Source organism: Ochotona princeps, chromosome 23, assembly GCF_030435755.1.
Source record: "Ochotona princeps isolate mOchPri1 chromosome 23, mOchPri1.hap1, whole genome shotgun sequence".
In the NCBI taxonomy this organism is placed as follows: Eukaryota; Metazoa; Chordata; class Mammalia; order Lagomorpha; family Ochotonidae; genus Ochotona; species Ochotona princeps.
This window is the reverse complement of record NC_080854.1, coordinates 11,976,642-11,994,333: the sequence shown is the minus strand read 5'-3', so window position 1 is coordinate 11,994,333 and position 17,692 is coordinate 11,976,642. Positions and strand designations below refer to the sequence as shown.

The following is a 17,692-nucleotide window of genomic DNA, read 5'->3' as shown; positions in this document are numbered from 1 at the left end:
TTTTAAAGAATTCTCAAATATTTGAGGAATGTGTGGGAGGTGCCAAGTCCTTTTTGTCAGGCCACGCTGGAGCCCTTTCCGGTTCACATGACCTTCTTCCTGCTGGAACCATTAGTCACAGCTGAAAACAACAGCAGTTGGAAGTCATCAAATCACAAAGACAAGACAGAAACATTGGCCAGTGACTTGGGTGATAGCCAGGAATTGACAAAGTTAGAAAATATTTTGTCAAAAATTGTACATATAAAAACCATAAGCCTCAACTGATTCCTGGAGTTTATCCTTTTAAGCTTTGCTAGTCCAAAGTGGAATCACAGTGAATGTGAAGAACAATTCTGAGAGGTGTCGCTTTTTGTTTATATTTTTATTCAGCAAAGTATGCTTTAAAAAAAAATCATAACATCAGTCACCAAACAAAACACCAGACATGCCACAAAGCAAATCAAACATAGGTATGTTTCCCTGTTAACACATTTGTATTTTTTTCAATTAAAAAAAAATGAGATCCAGAGATACAAGATGGAGAGGGAGAGACAGAGAGAGGGAGGGACAGGTGGAAGAGAAAGAGAAAAGAGAAAAAGAGAGAGAGCATTCTCTCACTTGCCAGGTCAATCCTTAAATACCTGCCATGGTTGGGGACCGGGCTGGGCTAGGCCAGGTCAGGGCTGGAGCCAGAAGCTAGGAACACAATTCAGGTTTCTCTCACCTGAGTGTCAGGAATCCAATTCCTTGTACTGTCACTGCTGACTTGTAGAATCTGCCTTAGCAGACAGCTGAAGGCAGAACCCAGAGCCGGGCATTCTGTCGGGGGATACAGCTGAGATACACTGCTCCCATAATCTGTTTGCTAGCTGGGGCATGTAGAGATCATGGAAACTCACAGACTTAACAATATACACACATTCAGAGATCCTAAGTGCTGACTGAGGAAGCATCTTTATTTAGTAATCAAGAATTCTGAGTTATAAAACTGTGAATGGCCTGTGAACACAGATTACTAAAATGAGTCTCTGTTCGCACAAACTAGAATAATCTTGGAAGTCAGAAGATAATATGTATATACATTCTACACTTCTGCAGTTGGTGGCCTGGGTTGCTCTCCATCGTCGGGGAGACTGTCCTGGTGCTCACTCCCTCTGGCTCCTGTGCCGCAGTGTCCTCGGTGACTTGGAATCGCTGGAAGCACTCGGTTTGTCCGTAGTGGTTCTCCAGACAGAACTGGGGAGAAGGAATGGAAAGCGAGACTTTCAAGGCAGGCTGTTGGCAGAGCCTCCTGTGAGCAGCGCTGTCAGTCACCAGTGTCATTGCCCAAGGAGCTCATCCTGGTGGCAGCAGAGCTGCAGAGGGAACACGTGCATGCAGGCCTGCTCAGGTCTGTCACACACACAGGCAGGGAACTCAAAAGAACACAGCAAAAGCAAGATGGCACCACATTTAATTAAGAACAAGATTGGGACTGCAGACCAGGCAGAGCTCTGCTTGGGAGGTGGGGTAGCTGCTGATGGTCAAGCCAGCACAAGGCTCTGCCCAGGGCCCGGGACAGGGCGTTGGCTCTGTGCTTTTACGCAACCCTCAGAAGCATCTCAGGTTTCTTTTGGGAAAAGCACTAGATGGTCTTGGACTGTTTTTAAGGAGGGCTGTGTTGATCGGAGATCCGTATCTTCTCCTCTCTCTCCTGGAAAACAAAGCTCTTGGGGTGCCAGAGAAAAACCTCTATGGCTTTCTCCAAGCCTCACCAAGACTCAAGACTGTGACGCTTTCCTTAAGCACGTGTCTTCATGAAATTCCGCTTCAAGACACATCCAGGCTTGCATTCAATTCACTGATACAAATTGCTGTCATCCCAAACTGTCACTTGACACAGGTTGGTAAGGGCAGAGAGACTTAGCTGTTCAGGAAAAGGTCTAGGTTTCTGCTATGGTTCAGGGGTGAATCATTCTATTATTCTTTTTCCATGCTTGTACTTAGACTCTATAGTTCTAGAATTTTCTGTGGGTATCCTCCCAACTCTAACCTGGGAGAGAACATATACCTGGGGTGCGTGCCCTGTGCAGACAGCGTTCCTGATGTTGTATGTGTGTTTTCTCATTTAACCCTCCTGACAACGTCATAGCACCGGCATTATCACTACAGCCAAAGGAACTGAAGCACGCAGAGGAAGGCTAAGGAACTTGTCAGAAATTGTTAGGTCAGCTCCCAAATCACTGGGTGGGGTGGAATAGGGAGAAAAAGGAGGAAGGAAGTTAGAATCCAGTTTGATTCATGAGGCAACTGACTCATGATCTTGAAGTTTTTCCCATGGTTCTGCTATGTACTATCCAAGTAAGATTGGTTATGGAAGTCATATAATCTCTTCTGAACTCAATCTTCCCATCTGTACAATGGGAGTAATCTTAATACTAATTAATATTAATAGTAATATGAGAACTGCTTCAGTGAGGGTATACGACCTCAACATCTCAAGGTATTGGGCCCAGGTATCTATATGTAATAAGCACCTTAGGAAATACTTAAGAGACACTCAATTTGAAGATCACTGGCCCAAATAAATATTGTAATTGTGGGATTTTTTTAATATATGATGAAGCAAATTAATATCAGAAGTATTCCTGAATAATGGCATGTACTTCATACTGAGGAATGCCTATACCATGAATATGGAGAAAGAATCCAGTTCTAATGTCCAACACAACCAGAGAATTAATGGCAAGAGGCCAGGCTTGGGAAAAGAATTTTTCCTTTTTTTTTTTTTTTTTTTAATTTCAATTTATTTGAGGCACAGGCAGATAGACACCCCCCCCCCCCCATTCACTGGTTCACTCCCTGAAAAGGCTTACAAAAGCTGGGGCTCCAAATCCAGGAGCCAGAAACTCAATCCAGCTTTTCCGTGTGGTGGCAGGAACCTACCCAGCTGGCCCAGGACTCCCGCCTCCCAGGATTGCAATTGGAGTCACAAGCCAGAGCAGGGACTTGAGAGTAGACCTTGTGACGTAGGGTGCAGGTGTCTTACTCTCTAGACTAAGCAAAAAATTGCTCCCAAGAGGACACGATATAAGGCATCTTCTTAAAGATATTTTAAAAATATACCCAAAATAATATTCTGGGTTTGTTTTTCTGTCTCAGACACAAAAATTCCTGAAGGGAGTAGAGTGAGTATTCTTTTTGCTGTTTGTTTGAAAAATAAGTATAACCCACTGATATGATGCCTTAAAGGTCGCCTCTATTTTTCCATTCTATACAAGCTTCAGTGTTTCATACCACCTTGAAAAGTGAAAGTCAACTGTAATCACCTTGAGTTGTATGGCAAAGAAATGCAAAGAAAGAGTTGTACTACTTACATTTTTGGTCTGGTAGGGGAGCTAGGTTGTTCCGAGTGAAGGGAAAATCCTTGATTTTGGGTCGGTTTGGGGAGAGATGTTGAAAATTTTGTCCTGGAAACAATGACATATTTGCATCAATTATTTGAGGCAAAACTATACAGTGCAACAGAGAATACAATCATGAAAGGTGTGGGAGATAACTAAATTCAAGGTGCTAGGAATCTCAGTGATTTTTACTACATTTAAATGAAAAGAACAAAATATCAGAAACCATTTTTGAATGAACTAGTTTCCACCAAATGTTGCAAAGAAACACTTTATCACTCATATCCTACATGTTGCAGAAATAAAGAGAACACGTATGGTGTTAACTTAAAGCATGTATTCACTAAATCTGATGAATGAATGAACAATGAGTAAGATCCCTTTATCTGGAACAGCGTTCCTTAATCCTGGATACACATAGGATTGATTTAAGGAAATCATTTTTTTCCAGGGTACACTCTGGGGGGTGGGGTGTCAGATTTATCAGCTTCCAGGTAATTCACATGTGTACCCAGGACAGGCGTGGATTGACCTAGATGATGGCACAGCCCTTCTCTTAACATTGACAGTAACGTATGGTGCACAGCAGCTGGCCTGACACTTGAACTAGCCCTCGAGAGCTGAGGATTAATTGTTTTGGAATTTGATGAATTGGTGGACATCATGCCAATGTGTTTTGAAATTGAGCATGATGGAAGCATTTATGCCATGGAAATCAGCTAACACTGATTGTTTTTTTCAGAAGGGCATTCATCAACACACACCTGATTACAGAATGTGTCAGAGCTCTGAAAATAGAAGGCAGTAAAGGAAAGTGATTTAAGAATAAAAGTTGACTGAGGCACTGGCTCCATGGCGTAAAAGTTGTGGTGCTGACATTCCGTATGAATGCTAGTTCTAGTTAGTCCCCACTGCTCCATTTCTGACCCAGCTCCCTGCTGGGTGGCCTGGGAAAGCAGGATAGGATTGCTCAAACCCTTGGGACCCTGCACCCACACGGGAAACTCAGAAGATGCTACTGGCTCCTGACTTCAGACTGGCCCAGCTTTGGCCATTGTGGCCATTTGGGGAGTGAACCAGGAGTTGGAAGATTCTCTCCCTCTCTGTAACTCAACAAAGTAAATCTTTTTTTTTTTTTTTTTTTTTTTTTTTTACAATCTTTACATAGTTGGTTAGGGCACAAAGGGTCAAGGGCTACAGGAAAGTGAGTAAGACTATTATTTCCACATTTTTTTTTCTGTATCTGGGGCAAAGGGGGGGATAAAGGGAGAGGCTCCACCTAGCCTCCCATCCATCCCAGGTCCCCAATGTGGGGCATGCTCCGAGGGGCTTGCTCAAGTGGTTTTTATAGTTCAACAGTTCTGAATTGCTGCCAATCTCACCATTCTAAGAACAATGAAGTCGTTGCAGAATCCACTGATTGACATAGTCCACCTTAGAGTCTGCGTTTGCCCAGTTTTTCATACCACATATGGCTGGGGTAGTTGATTGATTTGTTCTGTTCTCTGTTGTGGTGCCAGGTGTCCTCTGCAGGTTCCGATAGACTGCCATATCCTCCAAGTGCACCTGGTTATGCTCTCCACTGTTCTCTCTGAGCCTCTGAGGAGGCTCAGCTCTGACACTTGCACTCCATGGCAGACCTTGGAACATGCACTTCTCTTCATGGTTAGGGTTCTGAGTCCGGCAGTTTGATTGGGCGGGATTCTCCAAAGAAACTTTGTCTGAGGTGATCCCAGACCAGATACTTGTGTGTATTTGCCAGTACAGGGCCCGGCACAGTCTGTCGCCCCCAATCAGCTGGTGGTAGCAATAAACAAATCTTTTAAAAAAAGGTTGACTGAATGATATAATGAAAAGGAATTTAGGCACTGGGGTGGGACAGGATTAAGCTTGCTTCTCTGTTTCCTTTGTAGCATATGCGTCAATCTACCTTGCCCCCGTTTAAGTAAGTCCAATGGTAGATTGTGGAGGACAGCTATCCAGGCAGTGCTGTCTAATGAAGATTGAGCAACATTCCCGATCTCCTTAGCGGATTTTTCCCCACTGTTTAAATTCTGGAGCCATCGTTTCTAATGAAAACATTTCTTTTTTTAAAAAAAATAAAATTTATTGTATTTTTATTTTTGATGATGTTTACATAGAATGGGAAGGATCAAAGACGGGAGCCATCATTTCTTTTTTTTTTTTTTTTAAAGATTTTATTATTATTGGAAAGCCGGATATACAGAGAGGAGGAGAGACAGACAGGAAGATCTTCCATCCGATGTTTCACTCCCCAAGTGAGCCGCAACGGGCCGGTACGCGCCGATCCGAAGCCGGGAACCAGGAACCTCTTCCGGGTCTCCCACGCGGGTGCAGTGTCCCAAAGCTTTGGGCCTTCCTCGACTGCTTTCCCAGGCCACAAGCAGGGAGCTGGATGGGAAGTGGAGCTGCTGGGAATTAGAACCGGCGCCCATATGGGATCCCGGGGCTTTCAAGGCGAGGACTTTAGCCGCTAGGCCACGCCGCCGGGCCCCGGAGCCATCATTTCTAATAAAAACATTTATGGGTAGAATTATGAGTAAACTCCTAAGAACACTGGAAGCAGAAATCTAACTACAAAGAGATGTGATAATAGTAATTATAGATAATGTTCATTGAGCACTTAGATCGTCAGAGATTGGGCCAAATATTGCTGGCCTATTCCCTTTCCTGAACAACCATTTGCCTTCCCTGGTAATGCCAATATTGCTATATTTCTCTTTCTCTAAAGGATGATCCTGAGGCTTGGGCAAGCTCTAAAACATGTTCCAGATCACATACTAGAAACTGACAGTCTTGGCTCCACCCAAGGCACCATTGTGCCTTGCTAGGAGAGAAAGCGATATTGGTTAGGGTGGGAGAAGGGGTACTGAGGAACAGAGTGAACTTGTGCGCAGCCCAACGCTCCTTTAGTTCCTTTCTTTCTTTTTCTTTTTCTTCTTCTCCTTCTTTTTTTTTTTCTCCTATAGATACCTCCAGGGAACTTACAGCCTAGGGAGGCAGAGCTGAGGGCCACTCTAGAATAAAAGCCCGGGAAAGGTTTTCACAGTCACATGAAAGAACCAAAGTTGAAGGAAGGATTCATACTGGTAAGAACTAATGAACATATTCAGCAATCACTTACTGGGTGCTTTCAGTGTTCTAGTTCCTGAGGTTCAAGGGGGCTGCAGATGACAAAGTGATCAGAAAGGCTGAGAGACAGATAAAGCTGTACTTCTGAGGCTCATGGATAGTACTGTGCAAGCAGGTGAGGCCATTGTCAGGAGAGAAGGATCCGCATGGGTAGGGGGCCCTTGAATGCCCTTGAACTTGCTGACAGGTTGGCTCGCTTGGTGAACTGAAGCTTCAATTTCTTTGAGCACTAAATGGGAATGAAAAGTTGCTCTCCTGCACTGTTGTCCAAAAGGAGGTGCTCAACCAGGTGAGGTGTTGTTATACATCCCGAGAGTCACTGGTGAATTTCCAGTTAGTTCTTAAATCTGTCATGCACACAGCAGAGAGAAGCTAAACCCATATCACAGGCAAAGAAGTCACAGAGTGGGAAGGAACAGGGTTTCCAAGGAACTGAAAAAAATTCAAGGGATGGTGAAGGAAAGCTTAGGGGTTGAACCTGGAAGACGGGGAAGCTGACCAGGGGGAAATAAGGCCGGATTACGGCCCCAGGGTGGTATTTTTCCAGTTAAGGAATTTGGCCTTTGTCCTGGAAACACCAAAGCCTCTGAGAAGTTTTAAAGAGGCCTTACAGGATAGGAGCTGGGCAGCCTGTCCTGGAAGACACAGTGCAGTAGGGCACGGACAACCAACTGATGAGGCCCCTCTTATATAGGTCTTGGGCACATTCAGAGCCAAGCTTTTGAACCATGGCACATCCACTACTGAAGTTTTGGATTTTTCTTAAGGCTAATTAATTTATTTGAAAGAGTTACACTTAGAGGGAGAAAAAAAGAGATCTTTCAGTTGATGGAACAGCTGAACTTTGAGCAGGTATTCATTTGGAATGCCAGCATCACATAGCAGCAGTATAACCTACCATGCCACAACTCTGGCCCCAGGGCTGAGATGGCCCACTGAGTCTTCTGCATCCATCCATGGGATGAACTGCAGTTTTTGGTATTAAATTCACCTTTTTTTTTTCCTGACAGATCAGAAGGTCAGCTGCCTTTCTTGCTGAGACTGCCAATCCTTTCCTTGTAATTTTTAAAAAATATTTATTTTTATTGGAAAGGCAGATCTACAGAGAAAAAGAGATACAGAGAGAAAGATCTTCTGCCTGCTGGTCACTCCTCAAATAGCTCCAATGACTAGAGTTGAACCAATCTGAAGCCAGGAGCCAGGAATTTCTCCGGGTCTCCCACACAGTAGTAGGATCCCAAGACTTTGGGCTATCCTTGACTGCCTTCCCAGGCCACAAGCAGGGAGCTGGATGGGAAGCAGGGCAGCCAGGACATGAACCAGTGCCCACATGGAATCCTGGCACATGCAAGGCAAGGACCTCAGCTACCAGGCCACCACACAGGGTCCGTCTTTGTAAATTCTTGATGCATGAATCCAATTTTTGAGAAGCAGATGCAGTTAACAACCCCCTGACGGTTGATGCCACAGAAACAGCCATCATCCTATAATAAACCTTGGAGCTTACATTCAAGATCATTTAAGTATTTTGACTCTTGGATTGCAACTCCAGTAAATCCTAAATACATGTAATGCTCCCTTGGTCTCAGCAAGGTTGATTTTAATGTTTGAATGCAAGCCAAAAAGAGTGAATTGTCACTGCAACTGTCGAGAAAATTCTGGAAAAGGAAGTTCTCTCTTACAGGAGAAAGGAAGTGAGCATTTTCTTTTCTTGCAATGGCTTATAAATAACCAGGCTAGCAGAAAACACCACAGAGCTTTCTGTTCCATTTTCTCTGAAAGCTGCAATGAATTAAGCTGATGTACTCCAAATTCCAACTCATTAGGATAAGTGCCTCATCGCCCAGCTCTCTACATCTAGCCGGCTGACAGGTCTCAATAAATGTTAAGCAATAATCATTAGAGCTAAATGTTCAGGGTTGCTGATGCAAGCAGAGGATGGCGATTGCCAGGAATTGAAACGGTATTGCTGCTAACCAGTACTGTTTTTACTCAGTGCAGGGCAGGAAAGGAGAAAATCCAAAGATGGATGGACTTACCAAGTTCAAAGCAATGGCACAGTGGTGTGATTTGTAGTATTTAATTGCTTTACTCTGTTAAGCTTCCTCATAAAGATATGGAAACTCAATGGAGACACCTGCTAGGTTTAACCATCTTACACTCACAACCTAAGCCAAATAAGTAACTCAATTCTAGCACAGAGCAAAACCTCAGTAGTTCCAAATTGCTATATTACATTGATTTAAAAATATTCCAAAAATAAAAATCATAAGGTGGAGAAATCGTCATTTGGGAAAAGAGGTCATTTATAAGAAAATTAGCCTGGAGATAGCTCACACCAACAAACTGAACCTTAAGCTTTTTAAAGAGAAAAACACACTGCCATGGTAATGCTTTCCTACTGAGGTGATCTGGGTTCAAGTTCTGAATGTGTCATCAATTACCTGAAACACCAGACCAATCATTTGACTTTTCCAGGCCATTCGAATTGTAATTGGAAAGGGTTTCATGAAACCATAGAATTCTAGTCCTTGGCTCCACAGTGTTAGGCCACTGTAGGCCCACAAAGATCATATTTCTTCATTTGTCTATAAGGATTTATTCAGAGAAACAGCACCACTCAGCTCACTCAAGCAGAGCAAGCGCTATACAGAAATCTGGTTATGCTGATGACAGAAAACCCAAGAAGTCAAGGAAAGGGCAAGATGAATGAATAGTCTCGAGATGAGCCAGGGCAAGCAGAGGCAACCACCTCTCGGCTGGAGGAAGAAAGGGAGGAGCTGGCATTGCCAAAGCCCAGGCATCAATGGGAGTCAGTGCCACCGAGGCAGGGGCCTGTGTGGAGGACCCTTGGAGGACATCGAGCCCGTGAGAGGGGCTGCAGGAAGTGAAGGGGGAGGGGAAGACTACAGAGGACTACTGGCTTGCCCCTTTCTCCAGTTACTAAGCTTCTGCTTGTACCCCTGATTCATCAAAACAACCTGGAGGCCTCCTGGCAAGAGAGTCTGGGAAGGGCAGTTCCCAGTGGGAGTACAGCAAGAGGGAAAAGAAAGACAGCTTAAGCATCCAGAAGTTTTCTTTAAAATAAAGGTCACCTATGGATTGTCTCCTTGGTATAATGCTTAGCTTATACCAAGGTGGGAAAAATACATTTGCACATCCATTTAGGAGTAAATAGTACCATGAGCAAATTACTATGCTATCAACTTTTTTTTATCTTAACAGCTACACACAACCCTTTGAGTTGTGTGTAGAGTATTTTATCCAACCCTTTTCTTTTCTTTTTCAGATGAGGAACCAGAGGCTAAAAGAGTCCAGTGACAGTAAGGAAGGGCAGAGCCAGATTGAACCCAAACTGCAGAGTTTTAGAAGTCCTCACTTAGCCAAGAATGGCTTCGAGCTCAATGAACACTCAACCATATTAGTTGGATGAATTCAAGCGTTGACATAGGCAGAACAGATTGCACAGGATTTCCTTGGAGAATCTCGCTTCTCCTTTTTGCTGTTTTATTGGGTGCTGAGCAAATCCCCAAACCACATTTATTGACTTTCCTTTTATCTCCAACAATGCAGACATCTTTGGAAGGCAAAAAGGGCAGATTCTACCAGCTCTCTCTCCATTAGGCATTCTCTCTCCTCTCTTGTTTAGGGCAGCAAGCAATGTGTCCATCTCAATGACTATATTTCCAAAGCTCCTTCACAGATAGATGACTCTGTGATGATGGTGTGGGCAGTGACTGATGAGCTGATTCAGCTCTCTGCTTCCTCCTTCCCACTCAAACAGCCAGTGAATGTGAAGTGACCTGGGCATTGCAAACATGTTACGCTTTGGAACACACGGGTGGAAGGAATCAGGAAGTGCCTGGGAAACGCCTTTCAGACTACTTTGATGGGAAAGCAATAAACTCCCATGTTGTTTAAGCCACTGTGACATCTATTTCAGGCAACAGAACCCAATGCTAACTGATACACCCTAGGTTGTCTCTGAAGCAGAATAACATTTTAGAATTTTCTAGAAAGAAGGCATTAGTTTGGCCAGGCCAGGACAGACTGCAGAAAGCAAACTGAATGGATGCTCTGGAGCCCATGTTAGTGCCAAAAGGTGGCAGAACCATCTGTTTTCTTCCTTATCCTATTGCAGAAGAAATGCAAAAACATGATGATGCCAGTAGGCAAAATGCATCAGTGCTAGGTGAGTGAAGAAGGATCTTCAGTGGGGTTTCCTTCCAATGGAAGTAGCTTTAATGCACTTGAGCATTTAAGCCATGCTTCCCAATGTACTGATGTACAAGAGAGGAGCCTGGTCCTGCTTCAAAGGCTTCTGGCATCAGCCCATGTCAACAAGAGGAGACAGGCAGGCTTAGCTTGCATCTCAACCAGGAAGGGACGCTCTGCATTTGAAAAAGAGATATGGCCCTCCCCTACTTTACTTAAGAGATACGTATTTATTTGGAAGGCAGAGTTAGAAAGAGAGAGGGAGAGACAGAGAGCTTCCATGCATTAGCTTACTCCCGATGGGGCCAGGTCACTGCTAGGAGCTCCTTGCTGATCTCCCATGTGAATCTCCCCTGGTTTAAAACACAAAATCATACTGCTCTCTCGGGTCTTTCATTTTTCCAATTTTGGCATATACAAAGAGAGAAGAAATATATCCTTTTCCCCTCTTAATCTTACTACTATGAGGAAAATATTCCTAGAGACATTGGTTAAGGAAAGGAGATTTTCTCAGTGCCCTTGTAAGAAGCTGCGTGGACTGTGCTAACCTGTGACCAACAGTGGTTTCTACCTGGTGTGCGACAGGACAATGGTTCCTCAGCTCCACCCCAGTCTTGCCAGATGGGATTTTGAGTTCAGGGTTGCCAAACATTTTCAATTTCTGAAGAGATGATAATTTTTGAGATTTTAAAAAATATATAATGTTATGATTTTTAAATATTGGCAGTCCACCTAGAACCCAAGGCAATGTGGGCCTGAATATAGCTGGGAGCTGTATTTCAGTCTCTGTCTTACAGCAATGACTCTTAGCTTTTGGTGTGCCACAGAATTATCCATAGATTATTTGGTAAAATAAAAAGAAATCCTTTAGTGTAACTGGGGCAGGGAATCTATATTTCATGTATGTAAATATAGACATGGGGATATATTGTGCAAAATATCTCTAGAAGAACTAAAAGACATTCATGACATTGGTGGTTTGGGATAAGGGGTGCAGGGTAGTTAAGGAATGAGGCAGGAGGGAGACTGGCTACATAATCCTTTGATTATAGGTGCTAAGACTGCAATTATGTTTCTAGATGGACACAAACAACACATTGCCATTTGCCCTCCTCACTCACCAAAATGTTGGTGCAGTGGATCTGCGGTAGACATTGAATGCCTATTTTAAAAATAGACAGTCGCCCAAAGAAATCAGCCCTCATAGATGATTTTGCATACACTCCCCTGTTAAGAATCAGTGCTCAGGAATAGTATGGTTTCTGGGCCAACCCAGCAGCAGCCAGCACATATGTTTTTGCTGGAATGACAAGGTGCATTCTTTGACTTGATGACTACTTTGGGAAGGGTGGGCCCAGAGGATACATCCATGGGCTACAAATCTCCTTGGAGGAAAAGGTGACCCCAATTGCTCCCCCAGTTTTATTCTCATCTGCCTTCAAGGCTCTTCTAGGTCAAGGTCCTAGGCTTAGAATGGTAGGAATCATTTCCTGTCTATAACCTGCCAGGACAGAAGAGGAGACCACTCCGGCATTTACCTGCTGCAGGATTAGGCCGAAGAGGAAGATGTGGTGGCCCTGAGACCTCCTGGTGACCAGGCCGGCCAGCCAGCAGTCTGTCCAGCAGCTTATCTGAAGATGACAAAGTCCAAGCTTTGCAGGAGAACACCTGGTTAGAATCACCCCTCCAAGAGCTATCCAGCAACGGATGCCAGGCAGTCCTGTGACTCAGCAAGTCCTGTTCACTCCGACTTTGCTGGGATCTCTGAGCCATAGGTGGAGGGCCTGAGCTCAGGCCAGCATGGGACATGGCCCCGTGGGAAGCTGTCAGAAAGTGACTGCCCTGGGTGATGGGGGGGAGGCTCTGTGTTCTGATTGGGGGAAGCCCCTTGCAGGTCACAGATTTCTTCTCTGGCAGGAGATATTTTGATTTCTCAGGGGTCCTCTTCTTGAGATCCACCATTGCCACCTGGTCCCCAGGCTGTTCTTGGCAGTTGGAGTTCACGAGGCTGTCGAAGGTGGTGATGATGTCATCAACTTCCGAGGTGTCCTCTCCTTGGGGCGGGGCCCTGCTGTGCTCCTTCTGCTGGACTCTCAGGTCTTCCTTCTTGCTTTTGCAGAAGATTTGGTTCAGCATACTGAAACGACCCTCTTTCTTCTGCGGTCTACTGTGCTGGGAGGGAAGGAGCTGAGCAGGCTCTGTTCTGTGGGGATAGAAGAGTACCAGGGCATTGAGCGGAGTGCAGGAAGTACGGACAAGACTGTTAACCGAGACAGCAGCTCCCCCGTTCCAGCTCCTGGAGCAGCCTATCAGATTCAGCAGGAACCCTTCCCAACCCCTGTGACATCCAAGATATCAGGCAAGCGCCCACGACACCCTCCTTTTTCCTCTTCTACAAGTGTTATTGTTTTGTTTTGTTTTTAAGATTTATTTATTTACTTATTTATTGGAAAGCTGGATATACAGAGAGGAGGAGAGACAGAGAGGAAAATCTTCCATCCAATGGTTCACTCCCCAAGTGACCGCAACGGCTGGAGCTGCGCCGATCCAAAGCCAGGAGCCAGGAGCTCTTCCGGGTCTCCCATGTGGGTGCAGGGTCCCAAGGCTTTGGTCTGTGCTCAACTGCTTTCCCAGGTCAAAAGCAGGGAGCTAGATGGGAAGCAGGGCCACCGGGATTAGAACTGGCGCCCATATGGGATCCCGGCGCATTCAAGGTGAAGACTTTAACTACTACGCTATTGTGCTGGACCCAATTTATTTATTTTTATTAGAAAGGTAGATCTACAGAGAAAAGGAGAGACAGAAAGATCTTCTGTCTGCTGGTTCACTCCCCAAGTGGCTGCAATTGCCAGAGCTGAGCTGATCTGAAGCCAGGAACCAGGAACTTCTTCCGGGTCTCCCACGTGGGTGCAGGGTCCTAAGACTTTGGGTCATCATCTACTGCTTTCCCAGGCCACAAGCAGGAAGCTGGATGGGAAGCAGGGCTGCCGGAACATGAACCGGCGCCCATATGAAATCCCTGTGCTTGCAATGTGAGGATTTAGCCACTAGACCGTCATGCCGGGGGCGGGGGGGGCCCCAAATGGTTCTTCCCCCCCGCTAGTTCTCTGGTTAGGGAGTGCATTTCTTAGATTGTTATCATTCTCTCAGAGACTTAGCTTTCAAAATTTGCTCCTAAGATAATCTATTTTCATCCAGGGACATGTGAAGTGGAAAATAGGGTGAAGTATTACTGTTCTCTTTTCTTAAGGTCAAGGCAATACACAAGTAGGCTTTAAGAGAGGAAGGAGGCCGATGAGCCAAGTACACGCTTCAAGGACTGGGAGGAAGCGGAAGTCGTGGAGGCAGAGAGAGAGTGGCTTTAAACTTTCTCTGAAAGTGATTCCAGGAACAAGGACAGAACGCAGGCATTGTCCATCCCAGCATCCTTGGCTGGGTTTGCTTGCTTTGTTTTCTCTGTGTAGTTTTTCTTTCAGTTTTCTACTCAATTGCCTGCTACATTAAAAAAATTCTTTTGTAGAAATGAGTATACTAAAGGCTAAGAAGAAAAAAGACTGGGGGGAGGGTGGTGGGTGTGGGCTCCAGCTAAGAAGAGGAAGTGTGCATGCCAGAGGTTGGGTGTGGCCCCAGAAGACAAGTGAGCAGTGTCCAGCGGGCAGGCCGATTCCAACAGCAGGAGGCTGGCCGGAATTTGGCTGGCTGAACTCCAGTGGAGAGTTTTCCTGAGGTCCTGTTCTGTTTCTGTTCCTTGGAAAAGTTTGTGTTATTCTCCCCTGAGCCTACAATTGACTTCAGGCTTTCTGTGGTATGAATTAACAACGAAATCCGACCCGGGGCAGGCCCCTATGAGTCCGCTTGCACCATGACGCTGGAGTGTGATATGGTAATCTGTAATTTCAAAGACATTACCATTTACTTTGGATGCACATAATCAGTGTCTTGTCTGCAGATCACACAGGGTACAACTGAATGTATTTCTGTGGTGTACTTATCTCTTTTTATTCTTTGGCTTTTCAGTGGGTTTTCAAAAATTCTTTTAAATGTGGGACTGGTGCCATGGTTTAGTAGGCTGGGCCTCCACTTGCGGTATGAGCATCACATCTGGGTGCTGGTTTGTATTCCCAGTCTACTTCCAATCCACCTCTGTGCTTACGGTCTGGGAAAGCAGCAGAGCAGAGCTCAGGTCCTTGGGCCCCTGCACCCAGGTAGGAGACCTGGCTGCAGATCAGCTTCAGACAGGCTCAACTCTGGCAGCGGCAGCCATTTGCCGAGTGTAGCAGCAGATGGAAGCTTTTTGTCTCTGTGTCTCTCCTTCTCTCTGTAACTGCCGTTCAAATGAAAATAAAATAACTGTTTTAAAATTCCTTTGAATGAACTTTTTTAAATAAAAGATTTATTTACTTTTTATTGGAAAGTCAGAAATAGAGAGAGAAGGAGAGACAGAGAGGAAGATGTTCCATCTGCTGGTTTACTCCCCAAGTGGCCGCAAAAGCTGGAGCTGAGCCAATCTGAAGGCAGGAGCCAAGAGCTTCTTCTGGGTCTTCCACATGGGTACACGGTCCCAAGGCTCCTCAACTGCTTTTCCAGTCTACAAGCAGGGAGCTGGATGGGAAGTGGAGTCATGGTGACCCAAACTGGTGCCCATATGGGATCCCGAGGTATGCAAGGCGAGGACTTTAACCACCAGGCTACCGTGTTGGACCCTACATGAACTTATTTTTGTTTTATTTGAAAGGCAGAGAGAGATAGAGAGACATGCAGAGATGTTCCATCTGCTGTTTACTCCACAAATGGCTACAATGAGCCAATGGCCAGGCATGCCAAAACCAGGAGCCAGAAACTCCATCTGGGTCACCCACATGGGTGGCAGGGGCCCAAGGACTTGACCCATCATCTATAGCCTCCAAGGGTACACATCAGAAGTGGGATTGGGATAATGATATTAGATTAATAGTGGGGATTGGGATATGCAGGTAGGTAGGGGAATAGTCTTGTGGTATAGCAAATAAAGCTGGAGCCTGAGATGCCAGCAGCCCACATGGACGCCTGTTTGTGTCTCTGTGGCTTCATTTCAAATCCAGCTCCCCGATAATGCACCTGGAAAAGCAGCAGATGGCCCAAACACCTGGGCCCTTGACATCCAGGAGGGAGACCAGGTTAGAATTTCAGGCTCCTGGCTTAGAACTAGCCCAGTCCTAGCTATTGTGGCTATTTGGGGAGTAAACCAGTGGATGGAAGACCTCTCCCTGTTGCTGTCTCTCCTTTTTTTCTCTTTTTTAAAAAAAATATATTTTTGTTTTGAATTCTGAATTATGTGGTACAATTTCATATAGCCTGGAATTCCCCCCAAAACTCCCACCCCCGACAGATTTTCCCCATTTTACTACAATAGTGTAGTCCTTCATAAGGAATCATAATCCTATTAGTCTCTTATTTAAGTGTGCCCCGACACTGTTGGTACAGACAATGTCAGACAGTCCAGCATCCCATTGTCTACATGTCCAACAGTTTCATTGGGAATCCATCTTTCATTTGAAAGCAAGGATGCATGTTCCATTATTCCCCCACATCTGTATATGACAGATCCCAGTACTCCATCACTATACATTACCATAAGTGAGAAGTCATGAAACAAGGTCAGCAACTGGTATGAGTTAGAACAGCCACAACAACAACATCAACGACAAATTATAGCACCATGAAACAATGTGCCACTGAGTAACCAACACATGAGTGACAAAAAGGAAACACCAAAAGTCTCTTGGGGAAAATGATGCCACCATGTAATCTATGAGCCAGTAATGAATTCAACAAGAGAAAAGGAATTATTTGGAATAAACAAAACTGAAATAAAAAACATCAAAACACGTTTCTCCTTTCTAACACTTCCTTTCAGAGAGAGAGAGAGAGAGAGAGAGAGAGTCTTTAAAGAGAGATAAAGAGAAGCAGAATAGCGGAACTCCACACAGGCACTGGTATGGGAGGCAGGAGATCAAGTGGTTACTTAGCATGTGTACCACATGCCTGCTTCCCTCCCCCACAGGCTTTTAGACACACTGACACAGCTTCCTGACTCCTGATGCTACTAGAAGGAACCCCAGGAAATCTCTGAGAGTATGTTCCTGTGCTAATCAATGATGTTCGGGCATCTTCTGCACTCCAACTGCTCCTTCAGTAACAGGCTGTGATCCAGGCCAGTGGGTCTGAATGTGCGGTACTCTCAACTTGGGAGGGAGGGCCTGCAAGTTCACTCCAGGGATCTGAGGAGGTTAAAATTGTGTTTGTGACAATGCCAGGAAGTCCCTTTTCTTTTCCCCACGTGGCCCATATGCGGATGGAACAGTGGAGGCCGTGGGTAGAACTGTGGTCCCCTTCGCAGACAAGACAACACCAGTGTTTTTAAAAAGCAGGTCATTTCACTCGGTCATGTCCTTGTTGAGGCCACAAGAGCTATGAATTTGGTTAAGCACTGACCCCCACTTGTATGTATGTGTGTATGTATGTATGTATGAATGTATGTGTGTATGTATTTATCACTTTTAGCCAGCTTTGCTATATACTGAGGTATGATGGTTAGCTTGGGGTAAAGGCACTTGGACAATTGACAAGTTGAACTTGACTCTTTTTGAAGGAACATTTTTGTGACTTACAGACAGACTATGGTTTTGCAGAGCTGGATATTTGTAGATAATATCTCAAAAATTAAACAATGCTGAACACATGGAAGGTAGAGTAGGGTGGTGGTTACCGAAGGGTAACCCAAGGCTGGGGTGTGGGCAGGGCAGGATGGAGGTGTAGAGATCAGAAGTCTAGCATGAACCCTAGAGCACACAGAAATGACCTCACAGTGCAGACTCCTACCACACAGAAAGCTCAAATTCACACCAACAAAAACTCAGTGCTTTTTGAGCATGTAAATGAGGCCCGGGGACAAAAAGCTTCAGAGTTACTGATTAGGC

At 45.0% G+C, this 17,692-nt stretch overlaps 1 protein-coding gene across 1 annotated transcript in view; it reads right to left on the bottom strand.

Annotated features, from left to right (window-relative positions):
- Window positions 1-917: 917 nt before the first annotated feature.
- Window positions 918-17,692, bottom strand: part of ANKRD55 (ankyrin repeat domain 55) — a 170,571-nt gene continuing 153,796 nt past the window's right edge. Inside the window, exons 11-13 of the mRNA XM_058680099.1 lie at window positions 12,272-12,936; window positions 3,339-3,431; window positions 918-1,218 (exon numbers count right to left, since the gene is read on the bottom strand). Coding sequence (XP_058536082.1) covers window positions 1,067-1,218; window positions 3,339-3,431; window positions 12,272-12,936 — 910 coding nt within the window. The 3' untranslated portion in view covers window positions 918-1,066. The remainder of the gene's footprint in view (window positions 1,219-3,338; window positions 3,432-12,271; window positions 12,937-17,692) is intronic.